This window comes from Mustelus asterias, chromosome 13 (genome assembly GCF_964213995.1).
Source record: "Mustelus asterias chromosome 13, sMusAst1.hap1.1, whole genome shotgun sequence".
NCBI classification, from domain to species: Eukaryota; Metazoa; Chordata; class Chondrichthyes; order Carcharhiniformes; family Triakidae; genus Mustelus; species Mustelus asterias.
The window spans coordinates 30066515-30079984 of record NC_135813.1 but is presented as its reverse complement, the minus strand read 5'-3'; the positions used below and the strand labels follow the sequence as shown (position 1 = coordinate 30079984).

Genomic DNA, 13470 nt, shown 5'->3' with positions numbered 1-13470 from the left:
TAACTTATGAACATATTCATCCAGGTACCTCTGCTCTTGCACTCACTTTAGAATTGTACTCTTTATTTCATACTCTCTCTCCACACCCTTCCTACTAAAATGAATCACTTCACATTTCCCTGCATTGAATTTCATCTGCCACCCATTCTATCAACTTGTCTATGTCCTTTTGAAGATCTAAACTATCCTTCTTGCAGTTCTGAGTGCTTCCAAGTTTCGTATAATCTAAAACTTTAGAATTCTTGCCTGTACACCAAGGTCTAGATCATTAATATACATCAGGAAGAGCAAGGGACCCAACAGGGACAAAAGTAAAATACTGTAGACGCTGGAAATATGAAGTAAGTATGGCAAGGTCAGAAAGATCATCGAACTGACAGCTTTTTGCTGCTTGACCTGCTGAGTTTTCCCAATGCCCCTGACCAATCCATTACAAACCTTCCTCCAGTCCAAAGAAATATCCATTAACCATTACTCTCTCGTTCCTGTCCTTCAGCCAAGTTCCTACCCATGTTGCTCTTGTCCTTTTTATTCTATGAGCTATAACTCTGCTGTGTGGCACTGCATTAAATATATTCTAAAAGTCCACATATACCACGTCAACAGATTACCCTAAAAAACCCTCAATGTAAATTAAATATGTGTTCTTTTAACAAATCTGTGCTGGCTTTCCTTAATTAACCCACAATTACCCATGTTATTATTAATTTTATCCCAAATTATTGGTTCTAGAAGCCTCTCTACCACTAAAGTTAAACTGATTGGCCTGTAGTTGCTGGCCCCTGAATGAACTTTCTCTATTTCAGTCGGTCACAAGCCAATGGAAGGGGGCTAGTAAGTTCATTTGGCTAGATGGGTAGGATGTGGTTCTGGCTGTGGTAGACTTGGGACCTTCCTCCTCGCCCTGCCCTTGAGATTGCAAGACATCACTGTCAAAAACTGCCAAGGAACCAGCTCAGAATGAGCATTATCAGACAATAAGCAAAGGGCCTGTCTCTGGGCAAAGCTCACATGACATGACATGAAGCCAACAAAATCCCTATCGCAGTAACGACTGGAATCAAACAGGGCTGTGACACTGCACCAACCCTCTCCTCCTCCTTTCTTTACTGTACCTCTCCTCCAGCAAATTATCCGCAGGGCTGGAGATAATTTACAGAGCAGATGGGAAAGTGTTCAACTATGCTGCCTTCAATCTAAAACCAAAATCATTCCAACTTCAGTCATTAAGCTGCGGTATGTCGATGATGCTTGTGTGCACATTCATTCAGAAACTGAGCTCCAGGTCATTGTGGACTCTTCTCTGAAGCAGCTGAGAAAATAGGCCTCTCACTATAGGAGTAGCTTCACCAGACAGACTGCAATGTTTCAAGAAGGTGGCTCATCACCATCTTCTCAAGGTCAGTAAGTGCTGATCTTGCCAGCAGTGCTCACATCTAATGAACAAACAAGGAAGATATTATAACCTGTCCCAAACTATTATGCAATTTTAAATAAAGGATTATATCTTTTCCCGAGTGAAAATATGTATGTGTATGCCAGCATTTAACTCAGGCTCCTTGGAAATTTATATGTATTTTTTGGTGGTCTATCAAAAGAATTGCAGGAAGGTTTCAAGTTCAAGCCAGTGTTTCGAAAAAAAAATGAACTCTGCCCGCTGCATAATAGCAACCAAAAGAGAACGAGAATAACAAATTTTAGACACCCACAGTATCTTTTCCATGCGCAGGTGTGATGTTATTGGGTGGGATTTTCCAGCCCCACCTGCCACCTGGATCGTCTCGCCCCCCTGAAAGACAACTGACCTTTGGCTGGGAAGTCAATGGCGGGTCCAGAAAATTCCAGCCACTGTAATAGGAAATAAGGCCTCTCCTCGTCTCTTTCTAACCAAATGACGTTATTCATGATGCAAGTTTGTTAGAGAGTCGGGGAGGTTTAGAGCATGGAAACAGGCCCTTCAGCCCAACTTGTCCATGCCGCCCCTTTTTTTAAAACCACTAAGCTAGCCCCAATTGCCCACGTTTTGCCCATGTCCCTCTCTACCCATTTTACCCATGTAACTAAACCCTTTTCAAAATACAAAATTGTACCTGCCTCTACTTCTACCTCTGGCAGCTCATTCCAGACACAAATTGTTCAAATCTTTCAGCCATTCCTTCTGACGAACGAAGTTTAATGCCCAAGGATCAAAATAATTTTACTGTTTCAACTTTATGGTAGAAATTAAAATGAAGCGCACATTAAAATAATTCACTTAACCACCAAAATATGGAGAAGATTTTATAGATAGCAAATCAGGTCCATGACTACCTTAAACACCATTCTTTACAGTAGTATACTGCAGATCACCTGTAGGTGTGTACACTTGTTGATGCTCCATTATATCAATCAATGACAGAATATAATCTGTATAAGATTGCTGACATCTAGATTTGTTAATTGACTTCAATATATGCTTTATAGATTTCTAAAAGCAAGAACTTGTATTTATATTTATGCTTTGGTTACATTTAGATTTGACTATTATAATGCACTCTGAGCTTGCTTTCCACATTCTACCCTCCATATACTTAAGGTCATGCAAATCTCTGCTTCCCAATCCTTACTCACACCAAGTCCCATTCACACATCCTCACCCAATATCCAGCCTTGGGCTGACAAGTGGCAAGCAACATTCATGCCACACAAGTGCCAAGCAATGACCATCTTCAACAAGAGAGGGTCTAACCATTGCCCCTTGACATTCAATGGCATTACTAGCGCTGAATCCCCCCCAGCGTCAACATTGACCAGAAACTGAACTAGACTAGCCAGATAAATACTGTAGCTACCAGAGCAGGTCGAAGGCTAGGAGTCCTGCGGCGAGTTATTTACGTCCTGAACCCCCAAAGCCTGTCCACCATCTACAAGGCACAAGTCAGAAAGGTGATTGAATACTATCCACCTGCCTGGAAGAGTGAAGTTCCAACAGCACACAAGAAGCTTGACACTGTCCAGGACAAAGCAGCACGTTTAATTGCCACCCATTCCACAAACATTCAATCCCGCTCGCATCAAAGAACAGTGGCAACCATGTGCACCACCTACAAGATGCACTGCAGTAACTCACCAAGGTTCCTTAGGCAACACCTTCCAAAGCCATGACCACTACCATTTGGAAGAACAAAAGCAGCAGATATATGGGAACAACACCACTTGGAAGTTCCCCTCCAATTCACTCACCATCCTGACTTTGAAATATATCGTTGTTCCTTCACCGTTGCTGGGTCAAAATCCTGGAATCCCCTCCCTAGGGCGGCACAGTAGCACAGTGGTTAGCACTGCTGCTTCACAGCTCCAGGGACCTGGGTTCGATTCCCGGCTTGGGTCACTGTCTGTGTGGAGTTTGCACATTCTCCTCGTGCCTGCGTGGGTTTCCTCCGGGTGCTCCAGTTTCCTCCCACAGTCCAAAGATGTGCGGGTTAGGTTGATTAGCCATGCTAAAAAATTGCCCCTTAGTGTCCTGAGATGCATAGGTTAGAGGGATTAGTGGGTAAAATATGTAGGGATATGGGGGTAGGGCCTGGGTGGGATTGTGGTCAGTGCAGACTCGATGGGCCGAATGGCCTCTTTCTGTACTGTAGGGATTCTATGATTCCCTAACAGCTTTGTGGATGTACCTACACCTCAGGGACTGCAGCAGTTCAAAGTGACAGTTCATCACCACCTTCTGAAGGGCAACTAGCGATGGGCAATAAATGCTGGCCTAGCCAGCAATGCCCACATCCCGTAAATGAATTTTAAAAACTCATCAACACTTGACTTTGGTTCCAAGCAACATTTTGATTTAAAAAAAATTCTGCTCCATGTTTTCAAATCCCTCCATCCATAACCGGCCACCTTCTCCAGCCTCACAGCCCATGAGACTCATCTAATCCTAGCCTCCCGGACAGCCAACATTTTGATTGCTCCACCCTCAGTGGTTGTATGTTGTCGAACTCCCTAAACCTCTCAATCTCACTACCACTCTTTCTTCCAGTTAGATGCTCCTTAAAACCTAGCTCTTTGACCAAGCTTTGGTCAGCTGCCGAATTATTTATTCGTTCAAGACACAAGGGTGTCACTGGCTGGCCAGCATTTATTGCCCATCCCTTGTTGCCCTTGGAGGCCAGTTGAGAGTCAACCACATTGCTGTGGCTCTGGAGTCACATGTAGGCCAGACTGGGTATGGATGGCAGATTTCCTTCCCTGAAGGACATTAGTGAACCAGATGGGTTTTTCCGACAATCGACAATGGTTTCATGGTCATCAGGAGATTCTTAATTCCAGATTTTTTGTTATTGAATTCAAATTCCACCATCTGCTGTGGTGGGATTCGAACCCGGGTCCCCAGAACATTAGCTGAGTTTCTGGATTAATAGTCTATAGTAAGTAGTCTCACAACACCAAGTTAAAGTCCAACAGGTTTATTTGGTAGCACGAGCTTTCAGAGTGTTGCCCCTTCATCAGGTGACTCACCTGATGAAGGGGCAGTGCTCCAAAAGCTTGTGATACCAAATAAACCTGTTGGACTTTAACCTGGTGTTGTGAGACTACTTACTGTGCCCACCCCAGTCCAACACCGGCAGCTCCACATCATGATTAATAGTCCAGCGATAATAGCACTAGGCCATAGCCTACTCGAGCATTGCCTTATGGAGCTTGATGTCTAATTTTTCTTTATAATGCCCCTAAAAGGCACTTTGATTGCATCATGATGTTAAAGGTGCAACACAAATTTTAAGTCATTATATAACGAGGGTTTACAATGATGAAATCTTCCAAGCTGCCTCACAGGAACATTATCCAACAACATTTGACAAAATTTTACTGAACAAACTTTTACACCAAACCCACGGAAGGAGATAGCTGGACACGTGACCAAAAGCTTGGCTATAGGGGTAGGTTTTGAGGCATGTCTTAAAGGAGAAGTGAGAAGGAGTGGGGCAGGAAGCTTTAAGGAGGGGATTCCAGAATTCCAGGTAAGGAAGCTGAAGGTAAGGCCAGTCAGTGCAGGTGCCATGAAAATCAGGATCCACAAGGGATCAGAGTGCAATGAGTGCAGAGATCTTGGGAGGTTTGCTGGGCTGTTTGTTGGAGGTTATAAAGCCAAGCAGGGATATGGCAATGGAGGGATTTGAAAATATTCATTTCAAGATAAAATTGACATGCTTTTGTGATGCACCATTTCCTCATCGCACCATATGTGCTGTCCAAAATGGCAAAAGCAGACAAGGTAATTGAACTTCTTGAGTTGCTGACACGCTCCGAACGTTGTTCCTGCTGTTTGAAGTAAATTTCCAACTGCTATTTCTCCAACACAGCGATTCTGAACAAGCTTTATTGACAACACCCGATGCAAAGTGCAGTTAGTGCCAGCACAAAGAGGAGGATCAGTTATTACAGCACTCACTATCTATGTCAGTACAGCACAAGAATCGTGTGCTCCCACTGCAATAATTTTGAGGATCTGCACAAGCCAATTTGCCAACCAAAACAAACCAGTACCAAAGGGACAAAAGGAAGTTGAATGATTTGCTTTATCAATTTGGTAACATTTGGAGCGGCACAGTGGCGGGGACCCGGCCTCGGGTCACTGTCTGTGCGGAGTTTGCACATTCTCCGTGTCTGCGTGGGTTTCCTCCAGGTGCTCCAGTTTCCTCCCACAGTCCGAAAGACGCGCTGGTTAGGTGCATTGGCCATGGTAAATTCTCCCTCAGTGTACCCGAACAGGCGCCGGAGTGTGGCAACTGGGGGATTTTCACAGTAACTTCAGTGCAGTGTTAATGTAAACCTACTTGTGGCGCTAACAAATAAACTTTAAACTTAAACGTTAAACTTTAGGTCGCCTGGCCAACATTGGAAGAGTGGAGCTGATCTCCCAAGGAAGTTTAGGCATATAAAATTAAGTGATAAAAATGCCCTGTGGCTACAATGCCATTCTGTTGTTGATGGATTACATCAGCAAACATACAGGTTCACTTTAATCTCTAAAAGATATCCTTGAACCTCATTTTCCCCCGACTCTGTTACAGCAATTTAAGTTTACATAGTACTCCCCTAGAATCTTTATTACGCACACTTGTAAAAATCAAACTGCAATAAGATATAAATAGAATTAAATGCTTGGCAATCGCAGCCCCACCAATCTGGCAATTACTAACAGAGTCTCAATGTTGGTAAGATAGTTGAAATGTTGGTTGCTATCGAGTTGCATGCGAACAGACAATGCAAATTTCCTTCTCTGCCCATGTATCAACACCATGTCTGATGCTTCTCTGAACTTCCCTTTCTTGTTTCTCCTAAACATCAAGGAAAATCTTCTTTTTCTTTTATCCTAGCTACGCTTAGGTTCATTGTGCCGTCATCTCCTGTAACCTTTCCCACTGCACCCCTTACTTCCAGCAATCCTTTTCTCCCACTGACAATGGGAAGAACAGAAGTGCGGCATGGTGGCACAGTGGTTAGCACTGCTGCCTCACAGTGCCAGGGACCCGGGTTCAATTCCCGGCTTGGGTCACTGTCTGTGTGGAGGTTGCACATTCTCTCCGTGTCTGCATAGGTTTCCTCCAGGTGTTCCAGCTTCCTCCCACAGTCCAAAGGATGCGGTTTAGGTTGATTGGCCATGGTCAATCGACCCTAGTTTGTGGGGCGCCAGGGTGGCACAGTGGTTAGCACTGCTGACTCACAGCTCCAGGGACCTGGGTTCAATTCCTGGCTTGGGCCACTGTCTGTGTGGAGTTTGCACATTCTCCCAGTGTCTGCGTGGGTTTCCCCCGTGTGCTCCGGTTTCCTCCCACTGTCCAATGATGTGCGGGTTAGATTGACTGGCCATGATAAATTGCCCATTTTGTCCCGGGATGTGTAGATTAGAGGAATTAGCGGGGCAATTGTGTGGGGTTAGGGGATAGGGCCTGAGGTGGGATTGTTGTTGGTGCAGACTCGATGGGCCGAATGGCCTCCTTCTGCACGGTCGGGTTTCTATGAACAGTCAGGTTGGACGTGAAACACTAACTCTCTTTCTCACTCCACAGATGCTGTCAGATCTGCTGAATATTTCCAGCACTTCTTGTTTTAATTTCCAGCATTTTATGTTCATTCCTCTTGGCTTATTCTTCATCTTCTCTCACACTCTTCGCAACTTTGACCTGGTATCTAAATTTTGCAACAAGCAACGAGTGTGAAGCAATTATCCTAAAAGCAGCACTCCTAACTTGTATTTTCTTTCAACCTTACAGGTTTTTACCATTAACATATTGAGTGATTTAGGTTAGAGACTTGAAGCTGTCCTTTGAGTATTTTTGCTCATGAAAATGGAAAGTAAATATGATTTTGTTATATAGTTTTTCAGCATTGTATAAGATGAGTAAATTACATTATGAAACAAAAATATTAGACTTTAATTTTAATTGCCTGTGGCAGTATATCAAATGTGAATGACTTGGGGCTTATGAGCTGCTTAATATGTAGTATAATGAAGGGATTGATTTTTTGCCCTCTGCCCATAATATTATGGTCATTAATGCAAGCGATAGCAGGCTTGTTATTCAAGGTCAGGTTCTACATGGTTTTGTTATGGTTTCTTTAATTGATCTATTCTGGCTGAACAATAATATTCACTATTTCTTTTGGAACCTTGTCGCATGGAATGTTTCAGATCGCAACACACAATGAATTGCCGGTGAACTGCAGTGACAATGGTTCAGCAAACAAAATGTCACCGTCTTTCTATACCAGCAACGTCTCGCAAGCAGCCGTGAGGTGAAAGACCAGTTAAGCTCTCCTCCGATGGTGTTGCTCGAGAAAAGAACATTGGTTGCGAAACCAAAAATAAGCGCTCCCTTTATCCGAAAAATGTTGTGGGATTTTTAAAGTTAAGATTTATTTATTAGCGTCATGAGTAGACTAACATTGACACCGCGATAATTACTGTGAAAATCCCTTAGTCACCACACTCCGGCGCCTGTTCAGATACACTGAGGGAGAATTTAGCATGGCCAATGCACCTAACCAGCATGCCTTTTGGAGGGCACAGTAAGAAGTCTCACAACACCAGGTTAAAGTCCAACAGGTTTATTTGGAATCATGAGCTTTCGGAGCGCTGCTCCTTCACCAGGTGAGTGGAGAGGTAGGTTGAACATCGGAGCACTCGGAGGAAACCCACGTAGACACAGCAAGAACGACTCGACTCCACACAGTGACATAAGCTGTGGATTGAATCCGGGTCCCTGGCACTGTGAGGCCGCACTGCTAACCACTGTGCCACTCCCACCTAGCCATTGGAACAGACTGGTTACAGTCCAACTTCCCAAAAGATCGATGTCAAGGCTACACTTTGATGTGAACATTCAGAATTCTCCTTATTCCTCATGCACTGACAGAAATTCTGAGACTTAACTTCGATAACGATTTCCCCAGACCTAGCTGGTGCAAGACAACAACGGGTCACCTTAGCAATGACAATGGCTGCCAATTCTCAAGCCGTGATGAAATGATTAAACTCGACTTACGTTGTACAAAATGTCCGTCCACCCTTCCATGGTGATGCACTGGAAGACTGTGAGCACAGCAAAGAGGATATTGTCAAAGTTTGTAATTCCATAGTTGGGCCCGGTCCAGTATCCTTTACAAACAGTTCCATTTGGACATTCCCGTGAACCACATGGAAAATCCGTCACTGGCCGATCTGAATAGAAACAAAGGCAAAACATTTCAGTTCACTGTTAAATACCACTGAACAGTGCCATGCTAATCATCTCAAAGGCAGATCAGCAGGATTTACCCTTTCTAAGGTATTTTATTTTCTGTCTGTGCCGCTAGTTATGCTGCCAAGTACACAGTGCGCAGGCTGACATATCCCAGTTTTGCTCCAATTTATCCAGTAGGAGGCATACAACAATGACCCAGGGTGACTTGCCGCAACTGTTAGTTTTCCCTCCCTTGCTGTAGCAGCATCCAGTTTCCACTTGGCCATGGAAACACAAATAGCCGCCAACAAATGAGAAACTTCTGGCATGAGCCATTTATCTAGCGTTATATGTTACAACACATTGGGGATCAGTGCAACACTGTCATTTTATATAAAAGAAACTTATTCTATATATAGATGATAGGGCGGCACAGTGGTTCGCACTGCTGCCTCACAGCGCCAGGGACCCAGGTTCAATTCCGCCCTTAGGTAATTGTGTGGAGTTTTCATGTTCTCCCCTAGTCTGTGTGTGTGTTTCTTCCAGGTGCTCTGGTTTCCCCCCCACAGTACAAAAGATGTGCGGGTTAGGTTGATTGGCCATGCTAAATTACCCCTTAGTGTCAGGGGGATGAGCAGGGCGATGATGGAAATAGGGCCTCAGTGGGATTGTTGTCGGTGCAGACTCGATGGGCAGAATGGCCTCCTTCTGCACTGTAGGGATTCTATGGTTGCAGATGATAAGGTGAAAGGCTCCAGTAAAATGTATTAAGTACGAAGAAAAGTTAGAAGGGGTTCCAATGCAGTCAGTACCAGCATCATATGCTGGAGGCACGTGGACCCAGAGCTCACAATCCTCCTTTCTAAGGGCGATATATAGTTTTAAAGGCAATTTTCTGCATCAGCTTTGGGATATGGGCAAATCTCAAGTATGCCCATAAATGCCTTTGCCAAACATGTCTACACCTAACATAAAGCTTCTTGCATCATCAGCACTAGCTTTCCCCATCCAGTTCATCAGAATATTCAAATATTTCATCGAAAAGTCCATATTAGAAAATCTCAGGAATTGTGTGAAAATCAATTGATTGCTGGATAATGTTGCTCAGTAATTTGCAACTTGAATATGATTACGGTGGAGAGATTCAATACCGCTGCAGATGACATTTGATTGCTTGAAGCTCAGAAAAATCAGACGCAACATCTTGGATTAAAGCTCCAACTAAAACAAAATATTTTTGTTGCGACAACCATGGAACCCATGGTGTTTACTTGGTGATACACAGAAGGTTGCTGACTAAATTTTATGGGTAAATCACCGATATCGAGAGGATTATTTCTGAATGAACACCCCAGCATCGAAAGACATGAGGCAGTACGGTGGCACAGCGGCTAGCATTGCTGCCTCTCAGCTCCAGGGACCCGGGTTCAATTCTGGTCATGGGTGACTGTTTGTGTGGAGTTTGCACATTCTCCCCGTGTCAGCATGGGCTTTCTCCATGGTGCTCCGGTTTCCTCCCAGTCCGAAAATGTGCAGGTTAGGTAGATTGGCCATGCTAAATTTCCCCTTAGTGTCCCATGATGTGTAGGTTAGATGGATAGGTTAGCCATGATAAATGTGAGGGGTTACAGGGGTAGGGCCTGGGTGGGGGTCCTAAATTGGTATTCATTGGAGTTTAGAAGATTGAGATGGGATCTCATAGAAGCTTATTAAATTCTAACAGGATTAGACAAGGTAGATTCAGAAAGAATATTGCCAATGGTGGGGAAGTCCAGAACTAAGGATCTTAGTTTGAGGATAGGACTGAGGAGAAATTTCTTCACCTAGAGAATGGTGAATATGTGGAATTCACTACCATAGAAAGAAGTTGAGGCCAAAACATTGTGTGGTTTCAAGAAGAAATTAGATATAGCTCTTGGAGCTAAAGGGATCAAGGATGGGGGACTGGGGGGACTGGAAAAGGAGGGATCAGGACATTGAATTCTCTGATCAGCCATGATCAAAATGAATGGTGGAGCAGGCTTAAAAGGCCGAATGGCCTACTCCTGCTTCCATTTTCTGTGTTTTCATGCTCTGTCAGAGTGTCGGTGCAGACTTGATGGGCCGAATGGCTTCCTCTGCACTGTAGGGATTCTACGATGCATGTTTTGCCTCTTCCCAAGAGATCAGTGGTCTCGGCGGGGAGAGTGTGGGAATATGAGAGTGCTGGCTAATTCACGTCTTTCACATTCCCAGTGGGAAGATAGGCTTTCAGGCCATTATTCTGGCTGGCTTCAAACCCACGATCTGATGGAAGATTAAACCTCCCAGTTGCTGTTGTATGAGGGGCCTTCGGGTACAAAAAAAAACGCCAGGCCCAATCCATTCTGAAATAGAGTCCGGACGCTTCAAACCTGTTGAACTTGGGAGAACAAACATCACATCGAGTGTTGATTGCGGCAGCAGAATTCTCCTCTTGTTGCTCAGTGGCAGGGTTAGTGTCGAGGGAATGGAAAATAAAAACAATTGGTTGTCCGAGGAAGTCAAGCAGAAAGGAGAAAGGAGCAGCAGCTGCCTGTTTTTTTTAAAAAAAAGAGTGAGAATTTATTATGGAAGAGGAACAGTGAGGTGGAAAACAGGGTCGATCGTTATTCAAATCCCAATCAGTAACCGTAAACTGGCAACTGGCAATTAGTGAACACCTTACACAGCAGCATAATAGCCTTTTGGAATTGAATACGATAATTGGGGGAGGGAAGCGGGTGGGGGAGGGGATTAAACAGGCTTAAATTAAGCACTGAAAACAGGTGTGGATATAGCTATAGGCGTTTAGCCCATGCCTGTGTGTTACGATGCGGACAGCACATTAAATGGATGACACCTGCTCTTCTCAATGACTTCTCTATGCAGCCAGTGTCACCTGCAATGCTCACTGACTGCACAAATCAGCAGGGGAGCCAGTACCACAAGTGGCAAAGGATGCCCGAATCTCTTAAAGAGAAGACGCACTGCAGTCGCAACAAGTAGTGGGAGATTTGTTTTGTAAAGTGAATGCAAACTGCGACGCTTTGGGAAAATGGCTGAACGTGTTTGGAGAGTGAGCGTCAGACTTTAATGGCAATGCACTTGGAAGTGTTGGTGCAGGAGGCAGAAAGGAGAGGCACCCTCTATCTACAGAGAGGGCAGGGGCTCGGCCTCCCGGAAGCCATGGGAATGATTAAGAATGGAAGTCAATGTCAGGAGAGCTGATCTAAAAACATGGAAGGAATTGAACAGTCTGACAAATTATTATGAATGAGTTCATCTTCAATGACAAATCCTGCCAACAAAAACAATTGTGAAAACAATTAAGTACTCACTGAATTGATCACTATATCCTTTACAGACAGAAAAACCTATCGTGGTCAAGCAAGAGGAGGGAAAAGAGAGGAGCCATTTAATATCTCCTCACCTGATCATAACACAACTAGAGGGGGGGCGTGGGGGCGGGGGCGCGGGGGGGGCGGCGCGGGGGGGGCGGCGCGGGGGGGGCGGGGCGGGGGGGCGCGGGGCGGGGGGCGCAGGGCAGGGGGGCGCAGGGCGGGGGGGCGCAGGGCGGGGGGGCGCGGCAGCAGCGGTTACTTTCAGGTAGTGGTGTTTCCATGTATCTGCTGCCCACACCGTTACACATTTACAAACATTTCTCTATGGAGATACATATTACAAACATGCAGCCTCGAATCTAACAGCTACAGTTTTGGTCTGCTCCTATATAAAGTAGCACAAACAAATCTCCAGTCAATACTCACTGCCCGAATATAATTAACGACTCGATACACATACAATTAACAAACACAGCCTAATTCAGGGATCCAATTACACTGCCCAAGTTAAAAACCACAACATAGCTAACTTTCCTATTCCATTTCAGAATTGTTAGCTTTCGCCTTCATCATTGCCAGTTTTTGTGTATAACATGCTAGTTAATTTTCAGCAGAAAATTAATGTTTTTAATCTTGCACTACGTACAGGGGTAATATTCAGTGCGATGTTACTGCAAGAACATTTAACATGTTCATCTCTCACCTTCAGCTAAAGTTCATTGTCCTCTATAGTCAAGGCACACACAGCTAAGCAGACTAATGCAAATCATATTTCCTCGAAACCCAACTAAGGGTTCACTAAGAGGTCTCACAACACCAGGTTAAAGTCCAACGGGTTTATTTGGTATCACGAGCTTTCGGAGCGCCGCTCCTTCATCAGGTGAGTGTTAGCAGCGATCCGAAAGCTCATGATTCCAAATAGACCTGTTGGACTTTAACCTGGTGTTGTGAGACTTCCTACTGTGTCCACTCCAGTCTAATGTCGGCATCTCCACCTCACAACTAAGGGTTGGGGAGCTGATGGCCAAATGGTATGATCGCTAGAATATTAATCCAGAAACTCAGCTAATGTTCTGGGATCCCGGGTTTGAATACTGGCACAGCAGATAGTGGAATTTGAATTCAAGAAAAAATATTTGGAATTAAGAATCTACTGATGACTATGAAACTATTGCCGATTGTCAGAAAAAGCCATCTGGTTCACTAATGTCCTTTATGGAAGGAAATCTGCCATCCTTACCTGGTCTGGACTACATGTGACTCCAGACCCATAGCATTGTAGCTGACTTAACTGCCCTCCAAAATGGCCGAGCAAGCCTCTCAGTTCAAGGGATGGGCAATAAATGCTGGCCTACCAGCGTTGCCCATGTCCCACGAATGAATAAAAAAAACAAAAATATGCTTTCACTGTTCAAAGTCTATCC

At 44.5% G+C, this 13470-nt stretch overlaps 1 protein-coding gene across 1 annotated transcript in view; it reads right to left on the bottom strand.

Annotated features, from left to right (window-relative positions):
- cacna1ba (calcium channel, voltage-dependent, N type, alpha 1B subunit, a) overlaps positions 1–13470 on the bottom strand; it is a 664407-nt gene that overhangs the window by 381396 nt on the left and 269541 nt on the right. The window contains exon 6 of the mRNA XM_078227596.1: positions 8529–8704. Within this exon, the coding sequence (XP_078083722.1) occupies positions 8529–8704 (176 nt within the window). The remainder of the gene's footprint in view (positions 1–8528; positions 8705–13470) is intronic.